This window comes from Apodemus sylvaticus, chromosome 7 (assembly GCF_947179515.1).
Source record: "Apodemus sylvaticus chromosome 7, mApoSyl1.1, whole genome shotgun sequence".
NCBI lineage: Eukaryota > Metazoa > Chordata > Mammalia > Rodentia > Muridae > Apodemus > Apodemus sylvaticus.
In genome coordinates, this window is record NC_067478.1 from 17,070,471 (window position 1) to 17,087,614 (window position 17,144).

The 17,144-nt window shown below is 46.1% G+C and overlaps 1 protein-coding gene across 1 annotated transcript; it reads left to right on the forward strand.

Annotated features, from left to right (window-relative positions):
- Window positions 1-464: 464 nt before the first annotated feature.
- On the forward strand, window positions 465-8,111 carry LOC127689528 (IQ domain-containing protein F5-like). Its single transcript, XM_052189225.1, has 3 exons — window positions 465-485; window positions 6,293-6,454; window positions 7,653-8,111. Exons 1-3 carry the CDS (start codon window positions 465-467, stop codon window positions 8,091-8,093), a joined length of 624 nt encoding a protein of 207 aa, XP_052045185.1. The 3' UTR covers window positions 8,094-8,111.
- Window positions 8,112-17,144: the final 9,033 nt, after the last annotated feature.

Sequence of the window (17,144 nt, forward strand, 5' to 3'; positions counted from 1 at the left end):
GGATTTAGGGATAGGGGACTTCCTTAGGAATATGTCTTTGTTCTACACTTATCCTGCTCCTGTTGGTCAGGGTATTCAACTGTGACAGAGGACTTGCTTTATCTAACTTTCATGTCTTAACTTGCCAACCAAGATGTCAATTACCCATGTACATGTCTTTTTCTGCCAAGTAGGATGTCAGTTCCCAGTGAGGTCTTGAGAACTTAAACTTTACTCCACCCCTACTCAAAATGGAAGTCTTATTCCAAATAGTTTCTTATATTGGTGCAGGTCTCTCTCTTATTTTGGGGTCTATCCCAGGGGAAGCTTACAAAAGAGAACACCATAAAAGCTCATACAAAGGCACAGGAAGTGCTGCCGGGTAGTTGTTTCAGGTCCAAGTTTATTATGGGTAACTATACAAAGCAGTTCTACTCACTTCTATTGCCACGGACCACCCCAGTCGGGTAAGGGGAATCCCTGGGATGAGGGTCCTCCAAGTCCAGGTGAGTGAGGATTCAGTGGTGACAAACAGACATAGAGGCAGTTTGAATCTGAGTATATTTTGCAACTTTCAAGCAGGGGATTTTATACATTAAAAAAAAAAAAAAAAAAACCCAAGCACTGCAAGTCTTAGAAACTGTATCCAGTGAAGCAATCACAAATACCAACAAAATTATTTGGCACAGTAAAGCACAAAAATCATCCGAGCATTACAACTCTGAAACTATGTATTCAGTGAATCACAAACAGAACAGGTAGCATCATTATTAATATAAATCATTCAACTATAACAATTCTAAAAGGATGTATTCAGTTGGGCAGTTGTCCAAGGCTAGTGGCACATTTCTAAGAGCAGGTTAATAAATCTTGATGGTCAGTGCTCCTAACCGCTGAGCTAACTTTCTAGTCCCATATAGTCAGTTATTGTTTAACATCTAATGCCTGATTTTTTTTATAAATCTTCAATACATAAATTTAAACTATTTAATCCTTTCTAACTAAGGCTTTCTTTACCATATACCCACATTTCTTTACATATACCCACCTCTGATGACACATGTGTAGTCATATGGAGTTTTATTGTTGGGAAAGTTTATATCTATTGTAATAATTTTGTAAAAGATTTAAAAAGTAAAGCATTGGTTTCCCCGGAGATAAGGTCATGTTAGTGACCCCATCTCAAGGAATGATTTCTTTTCCATTATTCTTGCTTAAGATCATGGTCTAGGCTACCAGGAACATGTAAATAAGAAAATGAAAGAGAGCAAAACATAAAAATTGCCATTAGAACTATGACTCAATATGTTTGGTCTAGCCAAGAGTTCCACAACCAGCTCCAGGAGACCTCCTTCTTTTGAAGTCTAATGCCTCAGTCTGTGGAACTTGTCACACAGATTCTATTGGGGTTGGTGTGACATTTTATCATGATTTTTTTCCCTAGGTCACAGAACACAGCAGAAAATGTAGTCAACTTGGGCATGAGAAAGTTTCCTTGTAGAAGCAGAAACACATATAAGAAAGTTTTCTTACAATATTAGTAAAATGTAATAGCACAAATTGGAAGGCTAAACAGGTAACAGTTACCGAGGCCTTAACATTCCATCTAGGCCTTAATGCTTTCCCTAGGCCTTAACAGGAACCGTACACCTACATAACTGCTTCATCCTGTTAATGGCCTTGGCCATGTCATTTTGCCACAGCAATAAGAACGTAACAAATATAGTCACTCTCTCCAGGTAGATGTGTCTGGCTTGGGGAGGCTTGGAAAAGCCTGGTGCCAAGTGACAACTTGACTCAGGAATGCCCCTGCCCAGGAGACCATATATTCCCGACAGCTCACTCCACAGAAATGGGAGAGAACCCGGGGCTCAGTATCGATCTCATGTATGCCCCTCTGTAAGGAAGCACTGCAGAGAAGATTTCCTGACATTGATGAGAGAGTCTGAGACAGATTCTTTAGGAAAACCAGCATAAGCCAGCCAGCCAGCCAGCCAGCCAGCTGAGGCCCTTTGACTAAAAACAGATGGAGCCAGACATATTATGAGATGCTGTAATTGTGAAGAAGAAATAAAGCCAATAGTTACCTCCAGGAGAGTAAGTCAGACTCTCAGCAGCAACAGCAGAGGAAAGAAGTAAGGACCAACATCCCAACTTCCGGGAGAAATCTCTTCTGAAGCATAGAATCATAAATGTGCCCCAAATGTTAACCATTGTGAAGGGAAAATGAAGGATCATGCTTGATGTGCAAAGACCCAGCAAATTTCCAGTATGGCCCCCAAGTAATCACTGGGCAACAGGCTCTAGAATGATGACAGGCCTCAGGGAAAAGTGACACAAGAAGCAGCTGTGTATATCCCCATTTGTGCTGCTATAGAAAAATCATACAAAGGGTCTTTTATGAAGACTATGTGCTTGAGATCTCTTGAGCTCTGTAGGTAAAGTGCTTGCCTTGTGTGACCAAAGACATGAGTTCTATTCCTAGAACCTACATTAAAAAGTTGAGCACACACATAAGAAAAGAACACCAAGTTGAAAGAGGAGGGAGGTGGGGGTGAATCTTAGAGGAGTTAGAAGAATGAGGGGTGGTCGAAGGATTTCCCCAATTATATTAGTGCAGAGGAGACCTGTGATTAGATAGGGAAAAGGGAGGCAGGGCTAAGAGTTGCAGAGGCGGAGGGAGTGTGTGTGTGTGTGTATGTGTGTGTGTGTGTGTGTGTGTGTGTGTGTGTGTGTGTGAGAGAGAGAGAGAGAGAGACAGAGACAGAGACAGAGACAGGGAGACAGAGAGACAGAGGAGAGAGAGAGAGAGAGAGAGAGAGGCAGACATGAACCAGTCCAGCACGGCTTGAACCAGCCACAGGTAGTTATGATATCATAAGGTTAGAATAATTGGGATAAAGCTTTTATCATTACCAATTGGTTCTGAAATGATTGTATTGGCATCTTGTAAATTGTGATTTTATTGACACATAAATCTGATTGGTTAACTGTAAGTTTTAAGAGTTTTTATTTTTACCAGGTTACTGGATATTGGGATATCTAACAGCGATGTTGGTGGTTCAGTTTGGTTACTGGAATGTGGGACAGAGCAGGCAGGACCCTTCTGGGGCATAGTGTTGTGGCCCGCCGGTGCCAGCACTAGAGCTGAACATGCCAGCTCATTTTTTAATATTTCCCACAAGAAGGACCTGATATCCAATGCTGATAGGGAGTAAACAGGAGGCAGCGTGTGGCCGTGGTAGACGGTAGTCACTAAAGTTCCATAGGAGGGAGCAGAGATGACAGAGTAAAGATGATCAGGGAGGGGAGAGGGCTGGGGGAAGGGTGCCAGCCTGTTTTTTTTAATATTTCCTGCAACAAGGGGTGAAGATGTTCAAAGCATACTACATACAATTATCAAAGAATAATTTATTTTTGAAGTCTGATGGACTGGCATGCACTTGGAATACTGGGGAAATGGAGTCAGGTGGATCCCTGAGGCTCACTAGCCAGGAAGACAACCCTTATCAACAAACTATAGGCCGGGGGTTCTCAACCTCTGGATTGAGGCCCTTTTGGCAAACCTTCTTGAATGGAGAGAGAGAGAGAGAGAGAGAGAGAGAGAGAGAGAGAGAGAGAGAGAGAGAAGAAAGGAAATAAGGAAGGAAGGAAGAAGAAAGAAGAAAGAAAGAAAGAAAGAAAGAAAGAAAGAAAGAAAGAAAGAAAGAAAGAAAGAAAGAAAGAAAGAAAGAAAGAAAGAAAGAAAGAAAGAAAGAAAGAAAGAAAGAAAGAAAGAAAGAAAGAAAGGAAGGAAGGAAAGAAAGAAAGAAAGAAAGAAAGAAAGAAAGGAAAGAAAGGAAGGAAGAAAGAAAGGAAGAAAGGAAGGAAGGAAGAAAGGAAGAAAGGAAGGAAGAAAGGAAGAAAGGAAGAAAGAAAGAGAAAAGGAAAAAAGAGAAAAGGAAAAAAGAGAGAGGAGAGGGAGAGAGAGGGGGAGAAGAGAGAAAGGAAGGAAGAGGAGAGGAGGCTGGAGAGATAACTATGTGGTTAAGAGCACTGGCCCCTCTCACCGAGGATCTCAGTCCCCACACGGCAGCTCACAACTGTCAGTAAGTTCAGTTCCATGGGATCCAACACCCTTACACGGACACAACAATTCATAGAAAAATAAGAATAAATAAATCATTAAAGAATGAAGAAGGAAAAGGCCTTCCTTCTAGAAAGATAGCTCAGTGAATAAAGGCCCCCCCCTCCCCAGCAAACCTGGTGACATGAGAGCCAGTCCCTGGGATCCACATGGTAAGACAGAACTGGCTCCTGCAAGTCGACCTCTGACCACAGCACACATGTGCACACTCACATACATACACACTTACCACACACATACACATAAACATAAAAATATTCAATGCACAGGTTGATTAAGTGTCCAATTCTACCAGACCTTCAAAGAATAAACACCAGCCTTGGGTGACCTCAAGAGTCCTCCATTGTTTTTGAGACAGGGTTTTACTATGTAAGCTGGCCCGGAACTCACTGCCTCTACCTCCTGAATGAGAGAATTAAAAGCCTGTGCCACCCTGCTCTGCTGTAGCCCTCCCCCTTTATAGTGACTTATGACACATGCACATGAGACAGGTATATTGTCCTTTAATTTGGCTTGTTTGACTGGCGCTCTTCCGCGACAGTGCAGAGACAAGCTCTCTTTGCAGCACCATGAAGCATTGACGAGTCATCAAACTCCTGACCAACACGGTCATACAGCCTGCACTGGGCTTCCTTGTGCTATTGGCAGACATTCCCATTATATCCTTATTCTGACTGTGGTTTGATTCCTGCTACCCGTGGGTTAGATCTATCATTTTCTACACAAGAAGTCATTTGGAAGGTAATCTTTTACATTGGGTTCATTTAGCACACCGTATTGCTGCATGCCTGCTCAGTGCCACTGCTAGCGATTGTTTGATTATATGAGTGTAATTGTGTAGTCATCTAGACTGGCAGACAGTTGCATTGCTTCCTCTTTTGAGTTGATCAAAATAAAACTGTCGTGGACATCTGTGTGCATGCTTTTTTTCTCATTGTGGGTTGGGGGGTGGCACACTGTGGTGCATGTGCAGATGTCCCAGGGACTCATTTCTCCCCTTCCACCTTGTCATGGGATCTGGGGATTGAACCTGAGTCCTTGGATGTGTATGGCAAGCACCTGGCACACTGAGACATCTTGCCAACCATCCGTGTATGTGTGTGTGTGTGTGTAATTTTACGATAGTGTCTGCTATACCCAAGGTAGCCTTAAACTTGGTATATGTTGCTGAGACTGAGTAGCCTTGAACTTATCCTTTCTCTACCTCCTGAGTGCTGACATCACAGGTACGTAATCCACATCCAGTTTATATAATGCTGGGCACTGACCCAGGGCTGCCTGCCTGCTAGGCAGGCACCGTATGACCTACACTACAGCCTGTGCATGCACGTTGTGAAGATACATTTTCATTTTCATCCATGCCCAGGAGTGGGACTTTGAGTTTTAGGATGAATACATATTTGGCATAATTGGAAACTGCCAAACATCTTGCACAGTAGTTGGGGTCACATTTCTGCCAACAGAATCATGGAAGAGCTGCTATTACTTCCTGTCTCCACCCCATTCACAGCCATCCATGTTTCTTCCCTCATTTCTCTAGGACAGACATATTTTCAGAAGCCATTCATGCAGCTCCTGCCAAGCATCTGCTGTGTGTTTTGCCAAAAGATCATTACTAGACCTGCTGTGTGACTGAGCCCAGATCCGTAGATGGAAATCCCTGTTGATAGGTCAAGCTGCTAATTTTAATCATTTCCACTGAATCAAAATACTAACATTTTCTATCTTTATTCAAATGAGCCAATGCTGCTTGTACTTTGATCTTATAGCCCAACTTCGGAAATTTCCGTTGTCATGAATGGGCTCCCACTCAACTCTTAGAAGCCATGCTGATTCCTGCATCACAGATGGCCTTATGACATCATCACTGGCTCCCTTCCCACACTCTTCTTGCCAACCTCGTAGCTGGAGGAGTATAGACCTGAGATGACGACCCCATCATAACCCCAGCCATGGGGGAATTTAAAGGATTGCAGACCTGGGAGATTTGAACCATCTGTCTCCAGACATGGGCTGTCTGTGTTGTGTAAGACGTAGGCTATAGAAGGTGGATTTCCAGTTGACAGAGATAAGTCTGGTGTCTAGGGATACTGGGCCACTGAGGAGACTGGGCATGAGCTAAAACGGGTATGCCATTGTTCAAAGAATAACACAACTTACAGATCTCTCCTTTAACTCTGGTTATAGAAGAGGAAGGTTCGCTTTATCACAGATGATGAAATCTATGACACAAAGGAAACAGAGGAAACAAAGGAAACAGAGAAACAACAGCATGAGGAAAAGAAAATAAAAAAGCCCAGACCTTCATCCTCTTCAAGGGTGGATCGCACATGGCTCTCGAGGCTAGAGGTAACCCCTGATCTGCCATATCTCAGACCTATGTCACCCAGAGTTACCATAGTCTTCTCCATGTCCCACAACATAGAACGGTCATGGAACACGTTCTCCAAACAGACTTGTGCGAGCAAGAGGTGGGGTTGCTGTCACTCAGCACAACCATCAAAGCCTAACAGTTCTAGGATTGTGTACAGGTGTAGATATGTGCACACAAGCACGTGTGTTTGTGTGTGATTGTGTGAACTAAGGTTTAAGGTTTGGGAAGTGGGGAATAGATGAGGTCAGGACCCTAAGTTATGTGAGGAAAGAAATTTAATATTAGGACCTAATGGGGGTCAGGGGGCGGCACGTAGCAGGTGGCAGACTGAGGTGGTGAAGGAGAGGGCAGAGTGAAGAATGCCAGTTTCCTGGAAGTTCCTGATAAGAAGCCTTGGTCTCAGTATGTGGCCCTTTGCCCAAAATGATCCTATAAACTACCAGGTTCTTACTCTAAATTGGCCAGCCAGGTTCATAGACACCTAAGTGAGGGGCTAGGGAGAAGGCTTAGTGGTTAAGAACACTGGCTGCTCTTCCAGAGGGCCTGGGTTCAGTTTCCAGCAGACCCATGGCGGCTCACAACTGTAATTCTACTTCCAGGGGATTTGATGCCCTTTTTCTGACCTCTGAGGACACTAGGCAAATACATACATGGTTCAAACATACGTGCAGGCACAACACCCAGACAGATAATAAATGTTTTTAAAAACCCTCACAAGAGTGAATGTACCACATTCTATAAGTGGGGACATAGGAACTCGGAGGTCATGGTGATGTGTGTTCACTGACTGATACAGAACACAAAGGAGAACAGAGGTAGCGTCTCTTCCCACTTTGGCGGCTCATCTTGCTGCCCTTCTCAGTGAACCTGAACTTGAGAAGAAGCCATGGTTAGTGACATAGGATCAGGGCATCTTCTGGGAATATATCTTCATTCTTTTTTCATGCAAATATATATATACACACACACGCATATATGCACATATATATAAATTTCTGCTCTTTCTCCTCTCTCTCTCTCTCTCTCTCTCTCTCTCTCTCTCTCTCTCTCTCTCTCTCTGTGTGTGTGTGTGTGTGTGACTGCATGAAGAGGGGATTGTTCACACAATTAAACACAATCATGGCTGTACCCCTGAAAACTAAAACAATTTCTTCACCTTACACCCCACTACAGCCATTCCCACAGCGCCTATCAAAAAAAGCACTGAACGCCAGAAAGATACAGGCCTGGTGGCGGGGCACCCTGGTGAGACGCACGCTGCTGAGGGCCGCCCTCAGTGCATGGATCATTCAGTGCTGGTGGAGGAAGATACTGGCCACGATACAGGAAAGGAACCGACTGGTGGTCCTGCGCTGCATGGCACAAGAAACAAGGGCCTGCGTCCTTATTCAGTCATGGGTCCGGATGCTGAAAATCCGCCAGCATTATTGCAGGTTGTGCTGTGCCACCCGTGTCATCCAGGCAGCGTGGCGCTGGTATAACTGCCACAGTCGTGGCTTTTTCCAGGGCTACTATGAACTCCAAGGAAACAAACTACGTCTACAGCTTGATATCTTTCTGGCATCACAGGTTTGCCGAATATCAGACTGCATATCCTTGCCAATAAAGAACTGATCAGGTCTTCTAACATACGAATCCCGGTCTTGGTCTGTCCAGCAGCAAGTTCCTGCGATGACTGCAGACACGCGGCACCACACAAGCTTGCTCTGGTGACAGCAGTAGCATGTGTCTGAACTCCCAGGGGCAGAGCATGTGAGAGCCCTGGACCACACAGCGCCTGCATGGCTGGAGAGTTGGGGATAAGAGTCATCAGGAACACTACCAGATGCCACTCTGCTTAGCTGTTTAGTATGCTGTTCTCTTCGTCCTAAGGTCTCTCCACCTTAGAACAAGTTTGACAGTCCTCCCTCACCATGGCCCACCACCCTACACAGTCCAGCCACACTCCCAGTGTCCTCTGGGACACTCTGCCAGCCATCAAGCATCTCAAGCAAAACTTGCTAACCTTGTTCCCATTCAGAATTTGAATCTTGTCTTCTGTTTCCCCAGGGCTCTCCCCTGAGAGCTCTCCTCCTTCAGCTTTGTCTCTGCACAAGCACACCCTCGAGGGGGGCCTCCTCTGTCTTCCTAGTTTGTGTTGCTCTCTTGCCCGAAGTCGTATGGCTCTAGCTAGTGACTGATATCCTGGATGCAGAATCCTCGTCGGGACCTGGATGGTATAATCCCATTGTCTACAGACCTCCTGTTAAACAGCCAGCTGCAAGGGGACAGGGTTCTGCACCCAGATTTTTCAAAGAGTATCACTAGGTGCCTTTTTGTTGCTGCAGGGACTGATCACACACACACACACACACACACACACACACACACACAGGCAGAAAATGAAAACCACTCATTTCAGAGTTTAAGGCAATGCCATCTAGTGTGTTCACATTAAGTTGCCACCACCTACATCAAGTTCTAACATATTTTTAGGACACTATATAATACCTTAAGTTTTTAGTGTCCATCTCCCCTAACTGCTCCTCCAGTCTCTGGTGCCTTTCAAAATGTATCCTGTCCCTATAGGATTTGTCTGGTCTACTTCATGAAAACAGTCACGGATGTACATGCATGTGTGGCCTCTTTCAGTACACTGTGCTCATTTGCACCATCGTGTACATCAGTCCTTATTACTGCATAATAGCCCAGCGTAAGAATCTATCACATGCCTTTGCATGCATTTGGGTTCTTCTGACTGAAGTCACTATGAATGGTTAGCAGTTTGCAGTACCATCAGCCGTGGCAAAGAGTTGGGCAGGTTAGATTGGTACTGCTGAGCCAGGTCATAATCATTGTCAAGAGGACTGTCAAACATTATTAAAATAACTACTAATGCTTGGGTCTTGGATGAAAACCCACAACACTTTACTAACCAGAATAATTGCTAACCACATTCTGCAACTCCTCCTTACAGCCACAGATAAATGTTGCTCTCATTCCTCATCAAAGATGTTTCTGTTTGCAGCAGACAGTGGCCATTACAGAAAGCCACAAATGTCATTCTTTCAAATTATTGCCCTTCTATTGGCCTGGAATGGTGCTTCCTTGTGGGCTTTGATTTGCATTTGCTAGTGGCTAACAATTTTAAGCATCCTTTTATGAATACCGATCATTCGTAAAATATCTATTTGGGCAAATGTTTATTCAAGCACCTGAAAATTATTCTAATTAATTGTACTTTTAAAAAATGTTTATGATCAGTCCTGCTCTCCTCCCTGTCCTCTCATCCACCCTTCACCCTTGCAGCCTCTCCCCAAAATAAACACACAAAAGAAACAAAAGGCATCAAAAGCATCTCATTGTGGACGCTGGAGTCTATCACAGCGTGGCCCACGATCCCCTCTCCATTCATCCTCCCTTGCAAATGTTCATTGCTGAGTCATTGGTCTGGTTTGAGATCGCTGGCTTCTGTGACACCACCATTATCAGCTCCTCCCTGGGACTCCTCCCGATTATTCTTTTGTTACCCTGTGTCCTGGAGATCCTGCAGCTTTGAATCAACAAGACTGGCCCTTTCCTATGTCACAACCATTCGCAGATGATATAGATTTTGGGGTGGTCTAACTCGGAGCCCTGGATTTGGGCTGAGTGGCAGCTAAGCTGCTATGCACTCTGATTCTCCCGTATCCACACCACCAGCTCCAGCTCTCCAGCACTGCTCCAGCTACCGCCATTGGCAGGAGGCAGAGTCAGCTCTCCTTCTCTCATGCTCTCAGGGTCGGCATCCACACCTCCAGAGCCAGCTCTACTGTGTTACCTAGTCAAAGTGTAGGGCCCATCTCCCGAGTGCTGCAGCCTGTGAGGGGCTAGGCCAGCCCTCCCACTCTCACACCCTTAGGACTGTCATGCCTGCGCCTTTACTATCAGGGCCAACCTCCACTATGTCCAGGTGAAGTACAGGGCCCCTTTTCCAGGATTCTACAGCCAGTGAGGGGGCAGGGCTAGCTCTCCCTCTCTTATGACCCTGGAACAGGCTCTCCCGGCTACTGTAGGTGGCAAGGGGGCGAGGAGGAATGGCATCACCCCCAAACCCACACCACCTCATGGTAGAGGAATTAGCAGGACCACACCCATGACCCCCCTCAACCAGGGCCAGCACTGCGGTGTTGCCTAAGTGAGGAACTGGGCCTGCTCTCCCAAGTGCTGCAGCTGCAGAGGGGTGGGCGGAGCTAGCTCTCCCAAGTTCATGACCCTGTGGGCAGCTTTCCTGACTGACTGCCAAGGTGGTGAGGGGCAGGGGTATCACCTCTGAGCTTCTGCCTTCCCACAGCAGAGGAGTGGCAGGGTCAGCTGTCCCACACTCACACCCTCAGGCCAGCTCACCCACACCCCAGGTACCAGGGCCAGCTCCACTGTGCTGCTGGGACCATACCGTGGCCTCGGGTAGCGGGACTGGCCACTCGCCACGGGCTACTCCTCTCCACCCTTGAGTCTCCAGTTGCATCTCTCTTCATATGTTCAAGCTTCTCTTTCTCTGTCTACCACGCAGTCGCACATTGTGCTGGCTCCCTCTAGAGGCTGGGCATGAAGCTGGCAGGCTCCTGGATGACTCCTTCCACCTGAGGTTGCAATCTGATGCCTAAGGGCCTCCTGTGCCCTTCACAGAGGGCAGGTCTGTGGCTGGCATGGTGCCCTTCACAGAGGGCAGGTCTTTGGTGCCATGGTAGTCTCTTCCTCCTGCCTTGCTGCACTGCCTGGATTTGATTTAATTAATCAATTTGACTTGATTTGATTTTTATGAGTCCTAGGCATAAAACAGTGTTGGCCATCAAAGCCCAGCATCAGGCTAAGGTAAACAGAGGACTGCCATCTTCTCTGCCCCTGACTGGTAGAAGAACATCACCAACAAGGTGTCTCCTGGCCCACTGCCAGGGAAGGCACTTTTGTAGTCTTGGTATTTCTTTAATGAATGAATACATGATTCAAGGTTTTCCCCAGGACTTTGGATTTGTGGGTCCATTATGGATCAAAGTCCTACTCCCTAGGAGTAATTCCCTCCCACATCAACACACCTGAAAATTCACCCAATCAACCCAGTAAACACGGTTGACTCTGAATTAATTCATCTATCTATTTCTTTCCGTTCCTTCCTTCAGTAGTCTTCTCCTTTCTCCTTCCTCTTCTTGATCTTCCTTGCTAAAACAGAGAAATTCACTCAAGACACACTCCTTTTATGAAGTCAGTATTACTCTAACAATAAAACCAGATAAAGACACAGCAAGGGGAGGGGGTGGCGACAAAATTATAGGCCAAGCTCCCTGATGGATGTAGATGAAAATTTTCTCAATAAAATACTTGCAAACCAAAGTCAAAAGCACAGCAAAGAAAGTAATTTACTGTGATCAAATTTACTTCATTCTTTAAAAAAATATAGGGATAGTTCTACATGCACATATCAGTAAATGTAATCTCAGGTAAATGGATCCAAGGTAAACAAAAAAAGTCAAATGATCATCTCAATAGATGCAGAAAAGCACTTTAATAAAAATCCACCGTTTCTTTACTATTAGAAGTTGTCCTGAAGAGACCAGGAGCAGTGAGACTGTGTCTCAACACAAAAAATATTTCTACTACCCCTATTCTTTCTTCTTTTGGTGTTTTTAGACAGGGTTTTGATATACAGCCTTGGTTTGCCTGGAACAGGGACCCACCTGCCTCTGCCTCTGCCTCTGCCTCTGCCTCTGCCTCTGCCTCTGCCTCTGCCTCTGCCTCTGCCTCTGCGCCTCTCTGCCCCTCTGCCCCTCTGCCCCTCTGCCCCTCTGCCCCTCTGCCCCTCTGCCCCTCTGCCTCTGCCTCTGCCTCTGCCTCTGCCTCTGCCTCTCTGCCTCTGCCTCTGCCTCTGCCTCTGCCTCTGCCTCTCTGCCTCTCTGCCTCTCTGCCTCTGCCTTCCTGTGTTGGGATTAAAAGTGTGCACCGCCACACCCAGCTGTGGCTGCCTGCTCTTAACCTCTCAAGCAGCTGTGTTAACTGCACAAGACCATCAACATCATCAAGGATCAAGAAATGGCTTCTTAGCCCTCACCCCTCAGAGCTGTGGCCTCTGATAAGTTGCCTGTTGTCTGGAAAATGCCTATGTGCCTGTGAGTAACCCTAATTAACAATCTCCCCACCCCCAAAAAAACAAAAAAACAAAAACCAGACAAATATGTAAGTAGAAGAAGGACAAGTTGGAAATAGAAAGACAGAAGTGTGAGTAGGAGGGGACACCAGGAGGACATTCTAAAGAGTCCCCCAGAAAACACATTTCCAGTCAAGTCCCAAGAGGGGGAAATCAGCATATAGGCCCAGAGAGGTGGCTCAGTGGGTAGGGCTTCTTGCCATTGTCTGATGGCCTTCATTTCATTCCCAGAACCCACATGGCCATAGAGAAGAGACTCCCACAAGCTGTCCTGACTGTCACATGCTGTGTGTAGCAAATACACACACACACACACACACACACACACACACACATGCACACACATGCACACACACACACACATGCACAAATGCACACACATGATAAGGAACACACACACACACATACACACAACATAGAGGCTGTTTGGAAGGAGAGGGGCGGGCAGGAGGGGGAAGGGAGGGCCGGAGTGTGATGAAGGTAAATATAACCAGAGTGCAAAGGTATGTGGGTATGAAAATATCATTTTATGCACAGCCAAAGCACATTAACTTAAAAGACTTCTGATGAAAATGTTTTAAAATACATATACTAAAACTCCAGAAAGTAGGAAAAAGACAAAGAAACAAACTGTCAAACAGACAAAAGCTAAACCTAGAAAATCGAGGAAATACGTTTTTCATGTAATAAAGGCTTTCCAAAAATAGAAAAGTAGAAAAATTCAAGATGGGAACTATCAAAACTTCAATACTTCTCAGGGCTAAATAAAATGAACTTCAAGCTGGGCACGGTAGCACACACCTGTAGGCTCAGCCTTCAGGAGGCAGAGGCAGCCAGATCTCTGTGAGTTCCAGGCCAGCCTGGTCTACAGAGCGAGTTCCAGGACAGCCCGGGCTACACAGAGAAACCCTGTCTCAAGAAATCAAAAACCTTTTAAAAATGAAACCAAATGGCTAACCAAATACACAACACACTAAGTGTACAAAAAGTGGAATCCAGTATCTGTCTGTTTCATCATGCACTTTCAGAATATCGGGGATACAGGGAAGTTTAACTATTTCCAGAGGAGAAAATTAGGTCATATCTCACAGACGTAACAGACAAGATGTGAAGAATAAACTAGAACAAAGTCTTTGAATCCAGAAGGGAAATTAATCTAAAGTTTGATCATCTGCAAGGCGTGGTGGCACACATATTTAATCTCAGTACTCAGGAAGCAGAGGCAGGCAGATCTGTGTGCTCCAGGCCAGCCTGGTCTATGTAATATGTTCCAGGCCAGTCAGAGTTAGAAAGTGAAGACTGTGTTTCATATTTTAAATTTTTTAATTAAAAAAATAACCAAGACAGGGTCTCACTATGTGGCACTAGCTGTCCTGAAACTCAGTATGGAGACCAGACTGGCCTTGAACTCACAGATATCTACCTGCCTCTGCCTCCCTAATGCTGGGGTGAAAGGCATGCACTATAAAAGTTATGAGTCAGAATTGTAGGTATAGTGGGGATACAGATCCCAGGAACCATCATAGGATGTGCTCTCTAAGGGCTGCGTCCGAGAAGGGGAGGCTTGCTCTGCAGCACAACCTTCCTGTCACTCTGTGGAGACCTCCGTGCAAAAGCTATACCAGAATCTTACAGAAAGTAAATGAGAAAACACGTGTTTAAAACCACATGCTTGGGCTGGAGAGATTGCTCTTCCAGAGGCCCTGATTTCAACTCCCAGCAACCACATGATGGCTCAGAACCATCTTTAATGGGATCTGATGCTCTCTTCCGGTGTGTCTGAAGACAGCTATAGTGTACTCATACATAAAATAAATAAATCTTTGAAAAGGATAAATAAAAATAAAACCACATGGGTCTGGAGAGATGGCTCAGCATGGAAAACCTTTAGTTGCTCTTTCGGATGACCTCAGCTCAAGTCCCAGCACCCACATCTGGTGGCTCATGAGCACTGTAAATCCAGCTCCAGAACTGATGAAAACCTGCCACACTAGGAGCCGGTCCACAGGGAAGTCCACCTGGAGAGAGCAGGAAGCAATGGCGAGGACGCTGGCAGCTCGCCGAGAGCAGCTGATGGACATGAGAGAGAAGGGGAGGGAGAAAGGGAAGGGAGAGAAAAACATCTTCAACTTACCCCCATTTGGGAAGAGTCTGAGGACGAATTAAGAAAGGCAAGGCAATTGCTAGCTCCAAGCAAGCAAAAGGAAAGTTCTGGAAAGGCTGTGCGCTGGTGAGGCCCTGTTCCGGGGTAGAGAGCGGTGTGCAGTCACAACGATGTAATACTGATCAATTACACTAGAAGCATACTGGCGGCAGGGTAGACTAAGTCTTTATCCACACAGAAGGAACCCAACAGAGAGCGCTGAAAATGGAATCTATGATTTTCAATACAGTGTGTGAGTGAGGTTTTATGGGGCTGAAAAGAAAAGCGGCCGGGATGGTGCAGGACACTCGGGGGAGGCTTAGGTAGGAGGCTCTGGCTGTTCTCATTGTTTGTTCACACTTACCGAGGAAATGTGAACAGCTGTGTTCATGATGCTAACGCAGAGGCTGAAATTAAATGTCAACAAACCTCAGCATGAAATCAATGCTGCCTGTGGACTAACAACCGTGGAAAGGCGCAAAGGCAGATGACAGCAGGGGAGGGGCTTAGCAAAACTTCTCCAACAGAGAGTCGGGATTCAAGCAGTACTTCTTGTGAACAGGCCTGGCCTGGAGACTAAACAACTGTCATCCGGTTTTGTTGTTCTTACAGCAGACACGTGTGATGTCCCGTTGAAAGGAAGATTTATTTTGGCTCATGGTTTGGGTGGTTTCGGGAATCTAGATCATTGTCGTAGGACTCATAGTTTCTAGGCATTTCGTGGTAGGTATGGGGAACTGGAAATGCCTGCCTCGAAGCACCAGGAAACAAAAGTAGGTACAGAGGAAGTGCCCAGAACCAAAAATACCCCCCAGAACGTGCCCACTGCCCTATTTGTCTGAGGTAGGCCCCACCAGCCAAAGTTCTAGCATCTCCCACTGTAGGCTCTCACCTGAGAACCTAGCCTTCAAAACAGGGGCCTTCCAGAGACATTCCATACTCAAAGCATAACACAGACCAAGGCCAGCTTGAGGAGGAGTAATGTGAGAGAGGTTTGAAACGGGGCAAGAGAGGGATTGGAGGAAGGAAAGGGAAGGAAAAACTGTAATTTAAATTTTTATATTTTTAACTTAAAAATTGTTCAAATTTAAAAGTCCTTTAAACTTTCCAATGCTTATTTTTCCTGTAAATAAGCTATGTCATTGGATGGCAGGGGCGATCTGACTTCCTAGTTGACAGCAGTTTAACTCGTCACTAATGCCCTGGCTACCTTAAAGAACACTCAGTCAGGCAGCCACCTGAACGACCCTTAAGCCCACTTGTTGGCCCTTTTCCATCGACCCTTTGTGGAAGCTGCAAAGCAACCAAAGCTGCTTGCTATCAAAGCACAGCTCCAGGTCCCAAAGGTGAACAAACGGTTCAGTCTGCTCTGCAGTGGGGTGTCACCACAACACCTGCAGCTTTCCCACCCAAAGGGAGCACTTTCTATTGTAACCTCGCAGTGACTGCTCTGATTGGTGCAAAGGAACAGACAAGTTGATTTGTGTATTTGCATGAAGCTCTGCCATAATTGGCTATATAGGCAGTTTCTTTTGGATTGCTATTGCTTTATGAGCTGGGCTGAGACACAACTTCCTCCACACACACAGACACATGCATGCGCGCGCACACACACACACATACACGTGCACACTCACACTCACGTGCACACACATGTATGCACACACTTGCACACACACACAGATGCACACGCATGCACGCACACAACCCAAATCAAAAACTAACAACAAAATAGTGTGCGGTAACATTGGGCACGCACACACTTGCACACACACACACACACAGATGCACACGCATGCACGCACACAACCCAAATCAAAAACTAACAACAAAATAGTGTGCGGTAACATTGGGCCCAGTGAAAAGCTGTTCTCAAGTGACATTTTTCTTGCCTAGTTCTGACCCCATCACTAATAGAGTGGGCTGAGCTGCTGCCCTGCAGCAGGGATGACAGGAAGAGCTCTACCATGGCAATAGCAGAGTCACAGGAGTGGCCAAGAGCCAGGACAGCGCTAACAGTGCAGCCAAGAGAGTGCCCAGCAGCCTTGGCTGTTGCAGTGGTGGAGCTGGAGCAGCAGGGGCAGCAGCAGGCTGCCGTGGATGTAGTAGCATCAGTGACAGCAGCCGTGGGGCCATGTAAGAGTCACAGTAATGAAGAGGGAGCAGAGCTGGAGCAATCTGATAGCAGCGGCAACCGCTATGACAGGTGCCACACCAAAGTGACAGCAGAGACATCAGAAGGGCCACAGCACTACACGACAGTGGCCAGTAGCATCAACAACAGCAAAACCGCCTCTTCTGTGACAGCAGCCGTGACGGTGACTGCAGGCAGCACCAAGCTGCACCTGAACAGTTCTAGAGA